Here is an 18,211-nt window from a genome sequence, read left to right as displayed (position 1 = left end):
AAGTACAGCTTTCAAAATCCTTCCTAACTTAGTTGCTTCCATTTTGTGCCCAGACACATAGGCATCGCACACAGAAATACACTACCTTTGCACTATTATCTTACTAATTTATCCCTTTTTATTCATTTGTCCCTTTTTATTCATTTCTTACCTCAGCTGTTTGGTTTTTTTGTGTGTGGAGTTTTTTGGTATCCTTCCCTAGTTCGTTCTTATTTCTTCATTTGCACCTATTCACTATTTAGAAATTGTTCACAGGCCTTTTACCACAGCCTAAGATTAGTGGCTGGAGCACAGGCTGTAGAGCAAAATAGCCCTGGGTCTCCACTATAGCCCTGGCACCATCTAACTGTCCTGTGTGCCCTTGAACTAGCCAGTTAACATATGCAGACCTCACTTTTCTCATCTGTAGTTCTTATCTGTGCCCCAGAATACCTATTTGCAAGTTCTTTGAGGAACAGAGATATTATATTAGGAAAGTGCCTGACATACCCCAAGTGCCAGAGAAGTACCAGCAACAATGTCAACATTGTTATTATTTTCTTTGTCCTTTGCCTTATATCCTTAAGATGCCTGTTCTTCATCATGACCATCACTTATCTTTGATTATTTTACCTCTCTTGTTTTCCTGCTTTATCCCTTGTTCTCCATGCTCTCCAATTAATTATTGGAGATACATTACTAAGCATAGGAGTCAAGGCAGCTAAACGAGCAATGCTGATTCCTGAACTGTGTTTCTCACCATCTCTGGCCCAGAAGAGAGATGATTCCCATCACATGTCCTTTTCCCTCCTTATCCTTTGCGTGGTTGTTGTGAGTCTTTCTTTTTTAGAGTTCACCTTAAAATGTATTACTTTCTACTCTTTCCTGTCTTTATCTTTTAATTGTTTGAAAAATGAAGCACTTCAAATACCACCTGTAAAGTCCTTTGGCCCTGACACTGTGATTCTATGAAAAGAACAAGTACAAGACAGCTATGACCACCTGGTGTGTTGTTAGTCATGGGATCCTTTGTTGAGCACCTACTGCCCTCAGTACTTAAACCCTGGGTAATGTAGAATAGAGTTCTTAAACTTTATATGTCCAAGAATGATCCAGGGAGCTTGTTAAAATACAGATTCCTTGCATAGATTTAATAGGTCTTTAATAGATTTAGGAGTCGTAGGTGATTCTGATAAAGGTGATTAGTGACTGCATTTTGAGAAACACTGATATAACAATTTCAAAAATAGGGCCTCTCTGGTGGTGCACGGGATTAAGCATAGCAGTATGAAGCTATCCATAGCCTCTGCAGCACAAGTTCGATCCCCGGCTGGCCAGGGAGATACCCACATGGTGTGGCAGACCTCTCCTGACTCCCTGCTGCTCCCCTCAGCAGTGTATTTCTGTCAGTCTGTCTGTTCTATTCCCTGCTTTGTCTCTGTTGAATCCTCTCACCACCCACACACATCTGGCCTGTACCCCATTTTTTGTATGCATAAATAAATAAATCTTTAAACACATTTTCAAAAATAAGTCACAGAAAACAATGCAGCATTATAATAGAGGTTGAAAACAGAAGTGCATTGGGAACTCACAGGAAGATTCAAAAATAAGGAAGCTTTTTTAGAGAGAGATGGACTGAAGGTTGAAATAGGGTTTCAGTATAAGGAACAAAGAAAGAAGAACATTTCAGCACTGGGCACATTATGAACAAAGGCTCAGTGTAAGAAAACCTTGATAATAAGCGGGAGGGTGAAGGTGCAGGTAAAGGTGGCAGTTATGTCTAGAATTTCAGGGGGATATGAGATGAGAAATGAAGGCCTGATAGATAGAAGGTTTGGACCTTGGATATGCAGTAGTATAGTGTTGACAAGTAAGTGCTTTGGGAGCCTATAAGAGGGGATCTGGAGAATTACCATGATCAGAACAGTGTTATAGAAAGATCACTAGCCAAACAAGTGAGGGTTGGATTAAAGAGTGCGTGTTAAATGTAATAGATTAATTATCTTACAGTACCATCAGTACAGAGGTCTAGACTTGAGGTGTAGTAACACAAATAAGGTGGGAGAGCAGAGAAAACAATGTTGGGACAAAAATGACTCACTGGATCTGGGGGATGAGCAGAAAAGTAGAGAATGGCTTCCAGTTATTGAACATGGGCACCTGGGAAGATGGTGGACCATCGCTAGAATGAGGCAAAGAATAGCCCCAAGAGTAACAGTGTCCCAGGGTATGGGCACATACTAAGTTTGAAGTATAGTTGGACCTTCCATGTGGAACTGTTTGGCACTGAAAATCTGTAGAGGTTGCTTTGAGAATTATTGAGGAATTATTGATGCCTTTCAAGTGGCAGAGGCAGCCAGAGAGAAAATGTAATTCCTGCCTTGCCATTTTTTTCTCCCATCAAAGGGAGACCTCTGAGAAGTGAGTTTTGTTGTCTTTACCCTGTACCTACCACATTCCTTCCACAGACCATTCATTTTACTAACTGATAAGAATGTAGCTAAATCTGAGAGCAGCCCCTCAAGAAGGTGAATCTTCCTAATACTTTGTTTTTGTTTTTGTTTTTCACTTGTTTGGGAGTAATTTTTATTTTCCATTTTGTTTTCATTAGGACGTATTTATTTTTGAGTCTTATTATTTTCATTTTTAAAAATGTGTTGACTTTACAATCAGCTTTTAATTTTAAATATCTTTTCATTTGGAATTATATATAATGCTGCCATGAACATACGTGCTTGTCAAATTTTTGCTCCATTTTTTAATTGGAGTGTCTTTTGTTTGTTTTTTTGTTTTGTTTTTAGTTTTTTTTTTAATTTAAATTTTATTTTTATATTCCCCATACAATTACAAGCCCCTTGAACAGTGCAGATTGAACCAAGTGCTGATTGGATTATCCAACTGCTGATTGGATAACTAGGGAAAAGGAAATCCTGTCCCTCTCCTCAAGTGGTCAGGCTGGCCCCTTGGCCATTGTGTCTGGACCGAGCAGACAGATTACATAAACTTGTACTCTTTGGGGGGAATCTGCCACTCTTTGGCACTGCTTGGGTATTCAGCAAGGAGCGGATGCCCCCCACCCCCCACCCCAAAGCACATTTCCTTCCACATTGGTAGTGAGGAAACCTGGAATATGTCCACTTGAAAGATTGGCCGGAAAAAAATAGTAATAATTATCCATTGTTCTCCTTTGTCCATTGCTCTTGTAAGAAGCTAAAATCATCGACCCTGGCAGCATCAGAACCGTTTTAAAGTGTTGCTTATATCTGTCACAGTGAGAGATGTCATCCTTCTCAGCGTGACCCCTTCCCCCATTGTCCTGAAGAGACTGTCAGGTGTTTAATTTTCTTATGTGATGGACCCTTTGGAGATTTGTCATAATTTTTAGTTAAAGCTTCTTTCTATAAAAGTGTACTTTTCTGGAAGCCTCAGAACTGGCTTATGTCAATGAATACAGGCAAGAACACTATTAAAGGGCAAAGAACAAAAAGGACTGCTCTTTTCTCTTTTTAAATAGAAGGAAAAACCCAGCCAACTGATAATAGTGAAGGATAATTTGTTCCTCAGGAATTGCTTTGAGTTGTTTGAAGAGTAACTGCACTGAAGCAGGCTTTTATATGCATTTAATTGTCATGAGAGAGATACAGGAGACCAACTTGAAGACTTCCCTCTAACACAGCAATTTTATTTGGGATGCCTTCTTTGTTTACAGTTGTTGTGATCCTGTGTTGGAAGCAGAACTGGAGACTGACGGTATTGAACAATATAACTTCTCTACCCTGAGCTGAGCAAATACACATTGCGGATTTTTTTTTTTTTGTTTGTTTGTTTGTTTGTTTGTTTTTTAAGTAAATTGGGATTCATCCGTCTTTCCTTACAAGTTATGCTTGTAAGGTGTTGCTTGAGAAATGAAAACCCTAAATAAATGTATACCATCTAGGAAGAATTTTTTAGGCTTCTGCAAAGGTAGAAGTCTCACCACCTCTGTACTAAGTTGGTATTGTGTGTCTTTATAGTCACATGACCTTGATCCACTGATCACCATTCCTGGAGTTCTCATGTCGTTATCAGAACTGTCAAGGTAGTAACCTACTTATAAAAATTGATGTGCATATTTGTAATGCTGTTTCTGTGAATCATTTTCACTCCTGTTGCTTTTCTTTCCAGCCATCTCTGAGGCCCATCAGGTACCTTCTGCTCTGCACATGCCCGAGTTCATTCTTTATACCTATCATTTGTGCCTTTGCTTATAGAATCTCCCTTTAGGTTAGGGCCGACTCTGCATCTCTAGTGCTCTCTGAGTCTCCTGAGGATGAAGACTGCGTCTCCTTTTGCTTTCTCCCATCTCGAATCCATAGAACCATCCCCAGGTTAGGCTTTTCCCTTTCCCCCTCATTTGTGTGGGACTTGGTCTCTCACTTACATTCTCTCTTACGAGTCTAACCATGGTCTCAAGGAGACACAGGGAGTCAAAAAGGAAGGCAGATCACATTGGTCTGTGGTGATCTTAAAAGGTTTCAGATGAAGTGAGACTTAAGACTAGACTTTTCACTTGAGTAGAAAAGAGCATTTTATTCATGTAAAGCAATGGGCAGAAAGAACGGGAAAGCCCTGCTTGTATTGAGGGACATGCCCAGTATTCTACTGAAGTGCAGCCTATGAAACAGCACAGGGAGCTAATTCTGGGCAACCTGTCTATCCCATGAGTAGTAGAGAGGATCAAATGCAATTTACTATTCTTCCCCCTTGCACCAAGTTAGCTGCTTAGTAAGTTTCCATGGAAATAGAATGGGACAATGGAGTTAGACTTGTGTTCATGTCTCATTTTTGTCAAATACTAACTTAATGACCAAGACCAATTTTCCTTCTCAGAATTTTCTCTCTGAAATTGTGATAGTATCTACTTGATAGGGTTTTTGTGCAATAAAATGGCATTGTAAAAGATTAGTTTTCTCCTTTCAGTTATGTGATCTTACTACGCAGAAGCCTTCTTTGAGGACACAGGGCTCCTAGCACTGTTTTTAAGCCCTTCACAGTCTGAAAGGACTGTGCCCTGGCAGCCTTAACCCCACTCCAACCATCTCAACTTTAGCCAGCTCATTTTGCACAGCTCATTTTCCTTGAATGTTGGTGTTTTGTCCTCCTGCCAGCCCTCAGACTTCTGCTCGTGGGCACCTCCCTTTTGTCCTTGCTCTATCCCAGTCTTCCTCATCTCTCAGCCCTTGCTCAAATGTCATCTGTTTCTGAAACCTAACTTTGAGCCCTGCCCTAAGGAAAACCTGCTCCTTCTGCAAACTCCTGTAGTACTTAACTGTCTACAGAATTCCTTCTCTGTATTGTGTTCTTAATTACCTTTTAAGGTAGTCCTCAACTGCCTTAGGCTCTAAATCTTGTACCTGCTTAGCTGCTTATATTACTCACAGCAATGAGTAATATTAGGTATTTCATAAGTATTTGTCAGTTCATTTTTATAGGTGATTTGTTGAGAGATGAAGACATTGTGCCTGTGGTGGTTATAGGATACTACAGATAAATTAGAAATGCCTCAGAGAGGATGCTTTCAAAGTTCCAAACAGTAAAGGGAATATTTCCTAAGATCTTGGGAAATTTGCTGAAACCCATTTTATCCCCATTAAAGCAAAGGTGATTAGTAATGTAGGCTTCTCTTTATTTCTCTCAACGACGTGAAAAAATAGAAATCTGAAAACTTATTTTTATAATACGGTATCTTTGAAAGAGGCAAAGGTACAAGGTATTAATACAAATATAAATATTCAAATATGTTCATTCTCTGGACCCATCTGTCAAGTGAGTAGAAACAATCCTCATGCAATGAAAGTGCTCTTCACTGCAGATTTTTTAAGTTACTTTAAGGTTTACATTTGGTCAGATTCAAGATTCTCATCTCTATCTATCAGATATAAGAGTTTTCAAATGAGCTGATGGTTTTTTCCCCAACAAGTAGTTTAAAAGAAACTGACTCATAAAGCAATTGGTCCATCTCTGTTATGCAGTGATTTTCAACTGGGGCTGAATTTTTTTTAAAAGATTTATTTATGCATACAAGAACTGGGGTACAGGCCAGAAGTGCAGGGGGTGACAGGATTCACCAGAGACAACAGAGTGGGGAGTAGAACAGGCAGAAGGGAGCAGTGGGCGAGACAGGAGAGGTCTGCTGCACCATGGGTGGAGGATTGAACTCGTGCTACAGTAGCTGTGGATTGCTTCCTAGTGCTGATGCTTAACCCCTTGTGCCACCAGGGAGGCCATTGGGTCTGTATTTGTGCCCCAGGGAACACCGGTATGTCAGGAGGTATTTTTTGTTTGTCATGGTTGGGGTATGCTATTTGGCACCTAGTGAATGGAAGTTAGGAATGCTCCTACACTCTGCATCCTTCAATGCACAGGACATCCTCCCACAATAAAGAAGTAGGGGACACAAACTGAAGTTGAGAAACATTGCTCTAGTGAAAAGGAGTTGGTCTGGTGAGAATAAAAAGACATTAATTCATAGAATCTTGGCAAATAAAATCAATCTTTAGGGACCAGCTAGTAGTTATGACATCTACAAGTGGTAAAATGAAGAATTTTAATTTCTAAAAGGAAAGAAACTCATGAAGGTAGTTTATTTATACCCCAGTCTTATTTACCAAAGGAATTTTGATCAATTAAAGGAAAGTGGCAAGACATCTAGGGAATTTAGAAATCATTGAGAGAACTGGACCTGATCTTAGAGATCCAACCTCTTTTATTTCACAAAGATTAAGTGTTTTGCCCAGGCTCAATACGTAACTGTAGGAGGCATGATCATGAAACCCTGATCTGTGTGTGTACCCTCCTGTAATTACTTCACTTATTTAAATATTTTCTTTCAAGTTTTAAGTCTGATTTGCTCTATGAAGCCCTGTTAATCTGTCGTTTCCCCTAATTGTAGTTTTATTATAGAAAATTTATTTTATCTCTTGATTAAATGTCTGATACTTGTTTCTTGTTTCTTTTTGTTGGTATGATTAATAAGCTCTTCAAGGGGAGTGAATCTTTTGTCTCTTTAATACCTGTCCCAAGTGTTGGGTAGAGGGTAGGCAATTCAATATGGCATGATCAATGGATTGATCAGTTGTGTCCAAGTGATGGTTTGAAGAGAACACTCTGCGTGCTGAGAGACAGTGCATTCTCTGTGACTCATAAGTGGTATTTAGCTTATAAGAGGAATTCAGTTTCCAGAGGCCCAAGGAACAGCAGAGAGCCTTTGTAGGTCTGTAGGGCCTAAATACATCATTATGTACATCTCTATCCAGAGATGACTAGCCTTTAAACAAGACAGCAAAACTGAGGGGAAAAAAAAAAAAAGGAGAAGAGGAGGAGGAAGAAGAAAGAAGGACTGTCTTAGGCAACCTTACCATGTGACTATAGGGAAAAATGGCACTCGCAAAAATGAGAAAACTAATTTCAGACTTTCAGAAGAATTCCTCAGATAAGTGAAAATTTGAAGTGAGACATCACGAGGTCTGTCCTTAGGATAATTGACATTAATGCTACAGTTTAGCCCAGAGTATATTTTTGTGGCATCAACCTAAATGTCAAACCTGGTGTCCTGCTGGAACATTGACAGCTTTGTATGTGCTACTATAATGAACAGTATTAATTACTGTGAAGTACTCAAAAGTGTTGGCCAGTTTACTTGCTGGATTCCCCAAGGATTCCCTACCCTACAGGGTTACTTTTGAAGGATACCTGCCATGATTTACTTGCTACACAGAAGCTTTACCCTTCTCAACTTAGCTTGAAGAATGGAGGAACCTCATCAGTTGGAAGTGTAGAGACTTAGAATTTAATCTAAATAAAAATGAATTTTAAAGTTTAAGATTTGGAGACGTCAATGAATCACTATCTTCCTTGCACTTCCTTCACTGTGGCCTAGGGTGAATGGAGTCACTTTGGTTTGGTTCATCCAAAATGCTCTCTTTAATTGTGTTTTCTGGAGCATTCCCAAGCAATGTTATGTTACATAGGGCATGAGAGCTGGGAGAAAAACAGAGCTTGCAGGTGTCAAATAACCTGCCCAGCTAACGATTCAGGCGTCTATGCTATTTATAAAACGGGGTCCCTTGGTTTATGTTATTAACTAGTGAAATGGTAGTTTTTGTTGAGCTTTTGAATAAAAAGAAACCTGCAGAATAAGACTTCTGTTTTTAATGCCAACCACTGGAGGGCAGAACAGTCACAGTTCCTGGAACAGGTGTAATTTATTGTGATAGAGTGGGACTAGCGTTAGATACACTTGCTGATATTTATCAATGTAGGAATTTCTGAAGCAGTGGGATTATTAGACTTGGAGTGAAGACTGATCAGCAGAGGAGTTTGCTAAAAATGAAGTTTCCTGGACCCTACCCTCAAGAGACTGATTTGCTAACCCTAGATGCAACAATGGGGATTTCTCATACATATGTCTTAGATTTCACTTTGAGGAGAAGAGTGATCTTAACATTTTATCCATGTGTTTTTGCCTGATTATCTTTTCCTTTAGGGTTACAAAGCAAAATGATTATTTTGGAGGAAAAAAGTTAATAACATAAACCAAGATATAGGGAAACTATGATGTTGTTCATTTAAAGGTTGCTCCCTGTCTTTGTTTAACAAGTTTCTAAGGAGACTTGCCTTTTAAAGATTCATAATTAGAGAAGCTACTAAAAACATGTTTTTGTGTGGATTATATACCAAAGTCAATAAAGATCACAGAATCTTTAGACTGTAAGTCTAATAAAACTTTTAAATGACATATCTCTTTTATGATTATTCAAGGTACAACCTAATTTTATGCTTTGGGTGTCATGACATTGTAAAATGCAGTTGTGGAGTAGTGCTTAATGCAATCCTGTCAGCATCTTTAATATTTGCAGAGACCTTCCCATATATGTAAAAAGCCACATTGGATGCACATTGTCTTTCTAGTAAAGGTGATGATTTTACTTTTGCCAGTGTCCCTAGAAAGCAGTGGCATCCTCATGGGGAAAGTTTTGCCATTGCTTGCACATGAAAAGAAGAATGTAGTAAAATTATTTAAATCTGTGATAGGATGCTGCAGCTCAAAAAGTTAAAGAGCCAGGTGGACTGAGTAAAACAAACCTTCATTCTGAGACTAGACTTTGATCAAAAAAAGATTTTTTTATATACACACAAACATACACACTTTATATAAACTGACTTCTACAAGCCTCTCATAGACTTATTTCCCTCCAGGAATACATACAAACTTCCACCCTCATGTATCTCATATAAAGATTTTCCAGTGTCATGTCCTCTTTCCTGGTTTTTAGGGATCTTCTGTGATTATATGTTAATAAAAAAGAACCCCTCCCCCAATACACAGATATAAAAAAAGATTATTTCAATTATAGGCTAAAAAAATCTAGAATGTGTTGTTTTTACATATAATTTTAAAGGTAAGATGCTTTTCAGAAATGATTGTCTTTACCATAAATTTTAATTAATAATCTCTGCCATGAACTTGTTTTTATATATATATATATATATATATATATATATATATAATTAATCTGACCGTGCTCCTAAATTTTGATGTTGATGTTATTATTATAATGGAAGGAATCTTCCCAGGAGAGGAACCTCTAAAAGAAATTTTGTTCCTTGTTTGGTAAATTTCCAGTATTGTCATTACTTGGAAACCCTATTTATAGTTACTATCTGGAGCAGACAATAGGAGAACTTGTGTATAATAATCGTGGAGCACAGGACTTGTAGTGCTAACTTTATTATAGAGAATTGCTCTGGCTCACATCGGTTAAGAAATTGAATCCTTATAAAAAAGAAGTACTAATGAATAGCCCAGAGCTTCTCAACTATTACTCACACATGTGCCCAGCATGAATCTCCTGCTTGGGACAGCCGAAAGGAACCTGGGGGTGACGGGAGTCCCTTGGCTGGTCTTGTCTACCTCTTTATCCGTTTCCCCCCCGTGCCCTGGAAACATTTTCTGTTTGTGTCCTTATATGACAAAGGCTTGGAAACACTTGACTTTATTTTTTAGTTCTTCCTAGTTTCTGTTCATAATTTTATAATTTGTTATATATATATATGTACATGTACCCACTATTACTATCTAGAAAAGAAATTTCATGCAGCAGAATTATCAATGTCTATGTCTTTGTGCAATGATATAGTTCCTTCTAACGTTCTAGCCCAAGGTGACTTAAAAATAGTAATGAAAAACATTTAGACCATCATGTATTTTGTAATACAGTTGGGTCACCGCCGATTCCCAAGATAAATGTGTTTAAACAGAAGCTTTCTCATTCATCACCAACCTCAGCTTTCATCCAAATTTATTTAATGATGATGCAAGCCCACAGTGTTGGTGTTGTAGTTCATCACCATGGAAGTGTTTCTGTCAACAAATCCTTGCTTTGCTATCATGAAATTGATTTTGCAGGGAAAAGGAGGGTGGTAATTATGAAAGATTTCTTTTACTTTTAAAAGTCTTTAGGTTGCCTGAGTGTCTAAATGAATAGTGTTTAAAATCAATAATAAATTAACCACATTAAATTAATAGTTGTGAGGTTGGAAAAGGGAAAAATTTGTCTGAAATCATTTTTATGGAATGTGACTTGAGGACCAGACTTGTAACTTAAAGTGTTCTTCTGAAAGCTGTCGTTCTTGGCATGCAAATACAAATTTTGTTAGAGGGGCCATGAGCTCAGTATCAGAATTTTTAGGTGCTTTGGCCGATTTTTTCTTACCTACCTTGTAAATGGCATTATGATAATCACAAAAGAAATCAACAGTGTATTTATTCCCTCAACTAACATACTGTATGATTTTTAAACTATGCCTTCTTTCGAACTCATGTTCATAACCATCTTTAGCTTTTGTTTGCTTTGTGAGAAGGTGAAAAAATATTTAGTTGTAAACCTCTGAATGCAGCCTACTTACAAGCAAGGTAGAAGCACTTACCTTCAGTAATCCAAACTTTTTTGGGAACCAAAAGGAATAAGAATGACATTTTTGCTTTGAAGCAGAGTGTTCAAGAGCATGTCATAGTGGCTGATTCTAGGTTTAAATGTAGACATATGTGTTTTATGGGCGGTTTTGTCTATGATAGAAATACAGTCAACTCTTGATTGTCAAGGTAACTTGTATTTCCAAGTAAGCTTTTTCTTCCCATCACTTTTCAAATCTTTTTACTTTCACCATCAGCTCATATGTGCTCACAAACACAAATGATTTAAAATTATTTTATTCATTTATTATCAGTGAACATTTATTAAGTTCCTAATATGTACTAATAAGCACTTTGCTGGGCACTAGGGATACTGAAATACATGTTAAGCATGAAGTTAAGTTTGCTCCTGAGAGATCTTATAGTTCACTTCAAACGCAAAAGGACAGATTTTCATTTATTTGAAACATTTTCTCATCTAATATGCGATTAGAATCTGACTGTAAATGGGAATTGGATCCTGTTTGTTTTTAAGGAAGACTACACATATGAGTGGGGAAAAAATTCTTTGAACATGCAAAAGTATAACACAAAATATAAAAGAAAATTCAGCAAGCAGTGGTAAAAATAACAAATTATTTTATATTGTTAAAGTATTTCACCAAGACAAGTTGCAGTCAAATTAATGTGAGTTATGGAAAATGAAATACATAAAGATGTATTTATACAGGTGCAGACTAAATATTTTCCATACAAGTATGTAAATGAAAAGATATACAGTAAGTGCACACTTGATATAACTATGCAGGCAACAGTTAGTTTCAGATACTCTTGAATAGTTCATGCACAAACTTTCCCAAAGTACACATTCAGCCAGTCTTTTGAAGGATTTTAGAGGGATAATTAAAAAGGATTGAGTTCCTTGTAAGTACATCAGTATGGACTGGATGAGGGTGAGGGTCGTCAGTTATATATATTACTTACTGTAATTTGTGATTGTCGAGGAAGAGGTGTGGCTGTTGGTGTAATAGTAATACTGCTGGTGACTTTATTGGTTGTTTTGTTTAGTGCCCCATTAGTCAAGCCTTGAGTTCGGTTATCCTGTGGTGGTGTTGAAGGGCTGGCAGGCCTCATGGGGCTGGCTATAGCTTGCATGTAAGGACTTCCTAAGTGAATGTGGATTTTATTATCCTCAGTAGTTATCACACTTGAACTATTACTGTTTGAACGTTGAAACTGCCATGATGACTGCCGGTCCGGGGAGACTCTGAAAATCGCATGCTTGGCACTGATTTCTATTGGCTCTGGGGAACGTCCTTGCTCAGGAGAGCTAGCTGAACCAGTCACGGCCAAAACTTGAATGGGTGACATTGTCCTTTCTGGGGTTATAGAACCACAGGACTCTGGGGTCTGTGCTCTGGCAAAGGTTGCCATGGTAATTGGAGACATGCCTTGCTCTAAATTCATGAGACCCTCTGTAGCTGTTTTGGATTTCACTGGTGTTATGGAGGCATTTTGGAGAATGGTTATCCTTTGCTTTGGGGTGCCACAGTTTGGTATCACTGCAGTGCTTGTATAAGAGTGAGGACTCTCGGTTGTTGGACTTGTAATTTCAAGAGTGGCTGTGTTTTGGACATGGTCTGGAGTAACCTTTATATGAAGTGGCTGTCCAGGTGTGTGACTTAGAACTAGATCTCCAGGTTGCACAAAGTTGCCATTGGTTTTAGTTTGTATTTTTCCATTCTGAGGAAGGCCCTCCTTGGATTTCATCCAAGGAATCCATAACTTCCTATTAACAGGACAGGGAGTAGATGAATTGCATTTGAAGGACAGCATGGATTCCTCATCATTAGGGTCCTCATCCTGGTCCTCACTCTCCTCATATAATTGACCATTGATGACTGCTCGTTCCAGAGGAATGAGACTCTTGTAATCAGGTGGCTCATTGTCTACTGCTTCTGTTTGAACTTCTTTAGAAAATACTTGAGGGTCAGAGACTCTTCTTCCATTTAGATTAGGCCGGAGGCTTTTACTGAAATGCCGGTACCTCTCTAACTCTTTAGTGAGGTTTTCAATCTCTCTTCCTAAATCTCTGTTCCTGTTTTCTTGTTGATTGAGTTTCTTTTGCAGAACTGAATGATCTCCCTGAAGGTGACATATCAAGTCTTCTGTTGCCATGTATTCATGAATTTTCTCTTTCAGTGCATCCACTTCTCTGGAAAGGTGCCCTGATTTAGCTTCTTCTTCTTGAAGCCTTTTGAAAAGCCATTGTTCATGGCTAGACTCTGTCTTTTCTGCTAACTTGTACTTGGCAAGTTCCATTTTAACATGTTCTAGCTCTTCAGATAAAAATTGAGCTTTGTCTCGTTCACTAGCATACCTTCGTTCTAGAGTCTCATACTCATCTTCTGTTTTCATAAGATCATCCTCAATGGCTTTCATATCATTTAACTTTAGTTTCAGTCTTTCCACTTCCTGAGATAGCTCTTTAATCTTATTGTTTTCTTGGTGTAATGCTGTTGTGGACTTACTGGAATCATGATTTAATTTGTTTTTTAAGAAATCTTTCTCAGTTGCTTCCAATGACTGAAGCCTACTTTTCAGCATGTTAACTTTGGACAGGAGATCATTTCCTTTCTCTTCTTCCGCCTTCAGTTTGTTTCTTAGATCATCTCTCTCCTTGGTTACACTGTACATTTTTTCTTCCACATCAGTTTTAGATTTCAGGGCCCTTTTGGTTTCCTCAATTAACTTTTCTGTAACTGTCGTCACTTTATTTTGCTCCATTTGAAGCTGAGAAGCAGCAGCTTGTAACTTATCTTCAGTTTGCTTTAATTTTTCACTCATTGTTTTCCGTTCATCTACTAGCATCACAGTTAATGTTTTCAGTTTAGTTAAATCATCTTTTAGGGTGAATTCTGTCTGTTCCAATCGACTTTCAATGGCTTCTAGCTCTTGGATTCTTTCTTTTAAGCTCTCCAGTTCTTGAGATAACTGCTTTGTGGTCATCCTTTCTTTTTCTAAATTGCATTTTAGAGAGTAACATTCTTGTTTGCTTTTGTTGAAAGCATCTTCCAATTTTTCTAGAGCCATTATCCTTTTATTGAGTTTTTCAACCTCGAGTTTAAAGTCTTTAGTCTGTGATGTTTCCTTTTCAAGTCTCTTATTGAGATCTCTGCACTGCTCCTCCATTTTTATGAGTTCTTCATCCTTCCCTTCCATTTCCAACACACGTTTCCTGAGCTCCTCCACCTCAGCCATGATACCAGAGTTTCCATATTCCCCCTTGTTGATTTTTTCTTTTATATCTTGCAGCTCCTCTTCTGCTTTTCTCAAAGACCTGTTTGTCTCTTCTAACTCATCAATTTGCCGACTGAGTGCAGCCAGCTTTTGTCGAAGCTGACGATTTTGGCTGTCCTCATTGGTGAGCTTCGCCATAATTGCCTCTTGGTTCTGGTGAAACTTTGTGGTCTGTGTTTGCAGTTCTTTCTCCAGTCTGGTTGCCTTCTGCTCTTCTTCCTGGACTCTGATTTCAGCAAGCGCTAGTTTAGCATGTGTTTCCTTCTCACTTGTGGTTAGATCTTGGATTTTCTTACTTTGAAGGGCAAGCTGTGCTGTCAGCCTTTGTTGTTCATCCACCACCATCAAAGCAAAAGACTTCAGTCTGGTCAGCTCCTCTTTCAGGGCAGTGACTCTCTTCTCCTTTTCTTGCTCCTTCTTCTTTTGGGACTTGGTTTCTTGGTCAATCAGCTTCTTTAATCTGAAAAATATAAGGTAAATTGTATTTTGTGATTGGTGCTTTAGTAACTCATCACCTGCAGTTGAACATTTATGTGATTTGGAAAGATCATATTAATTATATGAATCATATTAATTCATACAGAATATGGAGAGGAACTCCTGAATTTGACAAGGGAGGAGAATCTTAATAAACAGGTATCTTGGTTTTTTGCTTTCTCTACCCTCTTAGCACCACCCCTCATTGATGGCTAACAGTTGCAGTTCACTGGGAGCCTTACTAAAAGAGTAAGGGTGAGAATATTTGGTTAAAATTGCTTCTGTAATACAATCAGTAGACAATCTGGCCTGAAGGCTGTGAAAACAGGCACAAGGTTGAGATTCACCTGGTCCTGGCTTCAAGACCGGCCCTCCTCCATCAGCTAATTAACCTGGGAAGTTATTTAACATCACTGAGCTCCAGTTTCCTCATGGGAAGAATGGAGGGAATCATTGTATTATCTCAGGGGTCATGAAAATTGCATGAGATGTTTAAGATTCTCATAATGCTGGCACATAGTAAGCATTTGTAAGTATTAGCTGTTGCTTTTATCTTTCTTTTAATGTGACCATTATTATATTAAATGGTTTGTTTGAAACATAATATGTGGTGCGTTAACATTTGGTGCATTAACATTCCTAATTATTAGTTAAAATACTTTTTTCATGTTGTTAGAAATCATACAGCTCACAGATGGGCCTTTTTGCCAGTTAAAGTTTGGTTGACACTGTGCCAGAGACCACGTCACATTACCTTTATCGTCACAGTAGATGGTGATGGAAATGGAGAGGCATCTGAAGGGATTGGGTTTTCGTAAAATGGAAAGAGCGTGGGTGTTGATAGGAAAGTGTTTTTTGATGAGAGTCAGATGCTAGAAACAATGGAGGAAAAACTATCAGGAGCCTAATGATTTTCTCTTAAGTGATGATTGTATTATGGCATTTTTTAATGTTTTGAATTTGTTGGTGTAACAGGAGGGTATTTTATATACAGTGTAAACTCTCTTCTGCCCACTTTTGTCTTTGGTCGTGAGGTCACAGTTTTAAATTTGTGGCATCTTAATTATACTGGGAATGAGCTGATTATAAAGGATGTAATTACAGCGGTACAGAATTGTTATACAGAAGCTAAAATAGAACAGAATCCCTGAAGAACTGAAGGACTTGTCGTGAACGAATACTTACATTTATTTTCTGATCAAACATAGTTTATAATCTTTTAAAATTAATATTCTTCTAGGTATGAGTTAATTATCCAACATGTCTTTAATTCTTGTCACAGAACTTTCTTTTTGAAAGTTATTTAAGGATTTGGGAGTACATTTTAAAAGAAAACTAAATGGGGCCAGTCTTCTTGGAAATAGAGTGCTCTTTGTGATCTGATGTGCTCTTTTCTGTGATTACGCTACTCTAGAGGAACACATTTCAAATAATTGCATAATGTAAGAATCTCCGAAGTTTTTTGTGGGGAGGATCCCTCCTCTTTTTTTCCCTTGAGAACCTGACAGGAGACTGACCTAAGGGTTGTGGTCTGTGAAATTCTGAAGAAGCTGGGCTGGATGTTAGGGTGGGGTTGGTGATGATCTCATCCACAGTCTTGGCAAGAGACTTGCCTGTGGCTTCTGGCCCTGTCCCACTCCCTGTTTGAGACACCTGGGAGTCTGAGAAGAGAAACATGGCCCCTCCTTTAAGAGTGGTCATGGGACTTCACAACCTAGTAGCAGAGTCCATAGGTAAACAGCTTTGGTGGTAAAAATGTTAAAGGGACTTTGGCTAAGTGCTTCTTTTGTCCACTTTTGCATTAGAATTGTATTTAACAATGTGCTGAGCATAACTGCAGTGAAATATTTCCCCCTCTCTACATTACAGTTCTTGGATTTTTATTAGAGTACAATTTCACTAAAACTTTTCAGGATTTCTTTTCAACTTATTAAATAATAACATGTGTCATGTCATTTTCATGAGAAAGGTGTGTTCTCTTAGGATATAAGGGAAGGAAGATTGTTTTGCAGTATAATGTAAAGAGCATTAACATTGAATGGTGATGAGTGAATCTTGGCAGTGCTGTAACTAGCAAAAAAAGATTTTGAAGATGTTTTCATTGTATTTATTGTTTTTGGCAGTAAGTATAATGCATCATTTTCAGCATGGTGTAAGCGCATGTTATCTTTTCATGGTTGCTAGACATTGGCTGTTATCCCCTTCTATACTGAAACCCCATCTTACAACCCATAATTTGAATACATTTGCTCTCATAATTTCCTTACTACTTGTTTCTTAATAACCTGCTATTTCCCTGGGCTACTTCCATGAGCACACCATAGGACAAGCAACAGGCTAGTCAGAAAAGTTAGTCAATAAGGGAGAAAGGAGTTATATGCAGAAAGAGGTACACCCCCAAGCATCAACCTTGGAGCTTAGGGTTGGCAACCAGTGAGGAGGAAGGCCCTGATGGAACTTTTTCAGAACCAGTTGGATGGTGGCATTATTATTACATATTGTACAGGTGTGTGTGTGTGTGTGTGTATGAAAAAGAGAGAGAGATTGAAAGATTGAGATTGCTCTTCTTTTGGTAGTGGTGAATGGGTTTACCCCAAATCATTCACTAGTTCTTGCCTTATATTCAAGATCATTTGAAGGTTGAAGTTTGAGGTTCATTGACTGTTACGAAGAAAGGCATTTCTTTGCAAAGTTAGCTTTAAATCCGATGGCAAACCTGGCGTATGAAACAAAGTGCCCTAAAGAAGGAAGCTAACTGAATAACTAGTGCAGGGGTGCACACATACATATGTGACTGGGTATATTTTTTCTTTGGGAAAAAAAAAATGTGTGTGTGTGTGTGTGAGATATGAACACTTTAAACAACTTGCAGAGTGTTCACTTTAACTGTATTTAAATTATTTGAGGTCTACAATCACTTATTCCAAAACTTAGGAAGGCAAATGTTTTAAAAATTCTAGAGTTTTCAAATTTTAGAAAGGCAATAGGGGTGTCCACTATATGATAGCTCCAGCAAGGTCTGTGGCACCACCTCTTAAGCAAATCTCTGAATACGTCTGCAGGGAACCTTGTAAATAGTTTGCACTAAGTGGGATAATTAATGTAATAAAGAGCCTCACATCTATTCAGATTTTGCCACCAAATGAGTTCATTTGATGTAACAACTTAGCAAAAATCTGTTTTTAATTAATAATTCTTAGATTTTTAAAATTGCAGATAAGGGATTGTGGCTGTGCTGCAATTAAGGTATAGACTATTGGTGTCTTGGGTGAGGAAGGTGTATATTTGAGGGTACTAAACCTGCTTCCTTCTTAATATGATTGGGGTTTTAACCAAATAGTAACTTAATTTTTTGTCTCCATTATTTTTCTTTGCATATAAATAGGTTTTGAGCATTGATGCTGACTGAGTTTTTTATACTAATACATATTATCTTTGGCTTTGGGTTTGCTAACAAAATCAGCTAAGTGATTTTGAGAACCCATAAACTAAAACATA

At 38.0% G+C, this 18,211-nt stretch overlaps 2 protein-coding genes across 6 annotated transcripts in view; one reads left to right on the top strand and one right to left on the bottom strand.

Moving 5' to 3' along the window:
* The window catches only part of CMSS1 (cms1 ribosomal small subunit homolog), a 346,374-nt gene that overhangs the window by 15,263 nt on the left and 312,900 nt on the right, over positions 1-18,211 (top strand). The window lies entirely within an intron of this gene.
* The window catches only part of FILIP1L (filamin A interacting protein 1 like), a 90,212-nt gene that overhangs the window by 3,986 nt on the left and 68,015 nt on the right, over positions 1-18,211 (bottom strand). Inside the window, exon 4 of one of the 2 annotated variants that reach the window (XM_054700660.1) lies at positions 11,921-14,696. In XM_054700660.1, coding sequence (XP_054556635.1) covers positions 11,921-14,696 — 2,776 coding nt within the window. Of the gene's footprint in view, positions 1-11,558; positions 14,697-18,211 lie in introns of those variants that run through there. The other variant, XM_037525657.2, reaches the window with a different exon arrangement.

The sequence above is a fragment of the Talpa occidentalis genome, unplaced genomic scaffold (assembly GCF_014898055.3).
Source record: "Talpa occidentalis isolate TD23 unplaced genomic scaffold, MPIMG_talOcc4v2.1 talOcc4.4, whole genome shotgun sequence".
Taxonomy (NCBI): Eukaryota; Metazoa; Chordata; class Mammalia; order Eulipotyphla; family Talpidae; genus Talpa; species Talpa occidentalis.
The sequence above is the reverse complement of the archived record's forward strand: the minus strand, read 5'-3'. Positions and strand labels throughout refer to the sequence as shown.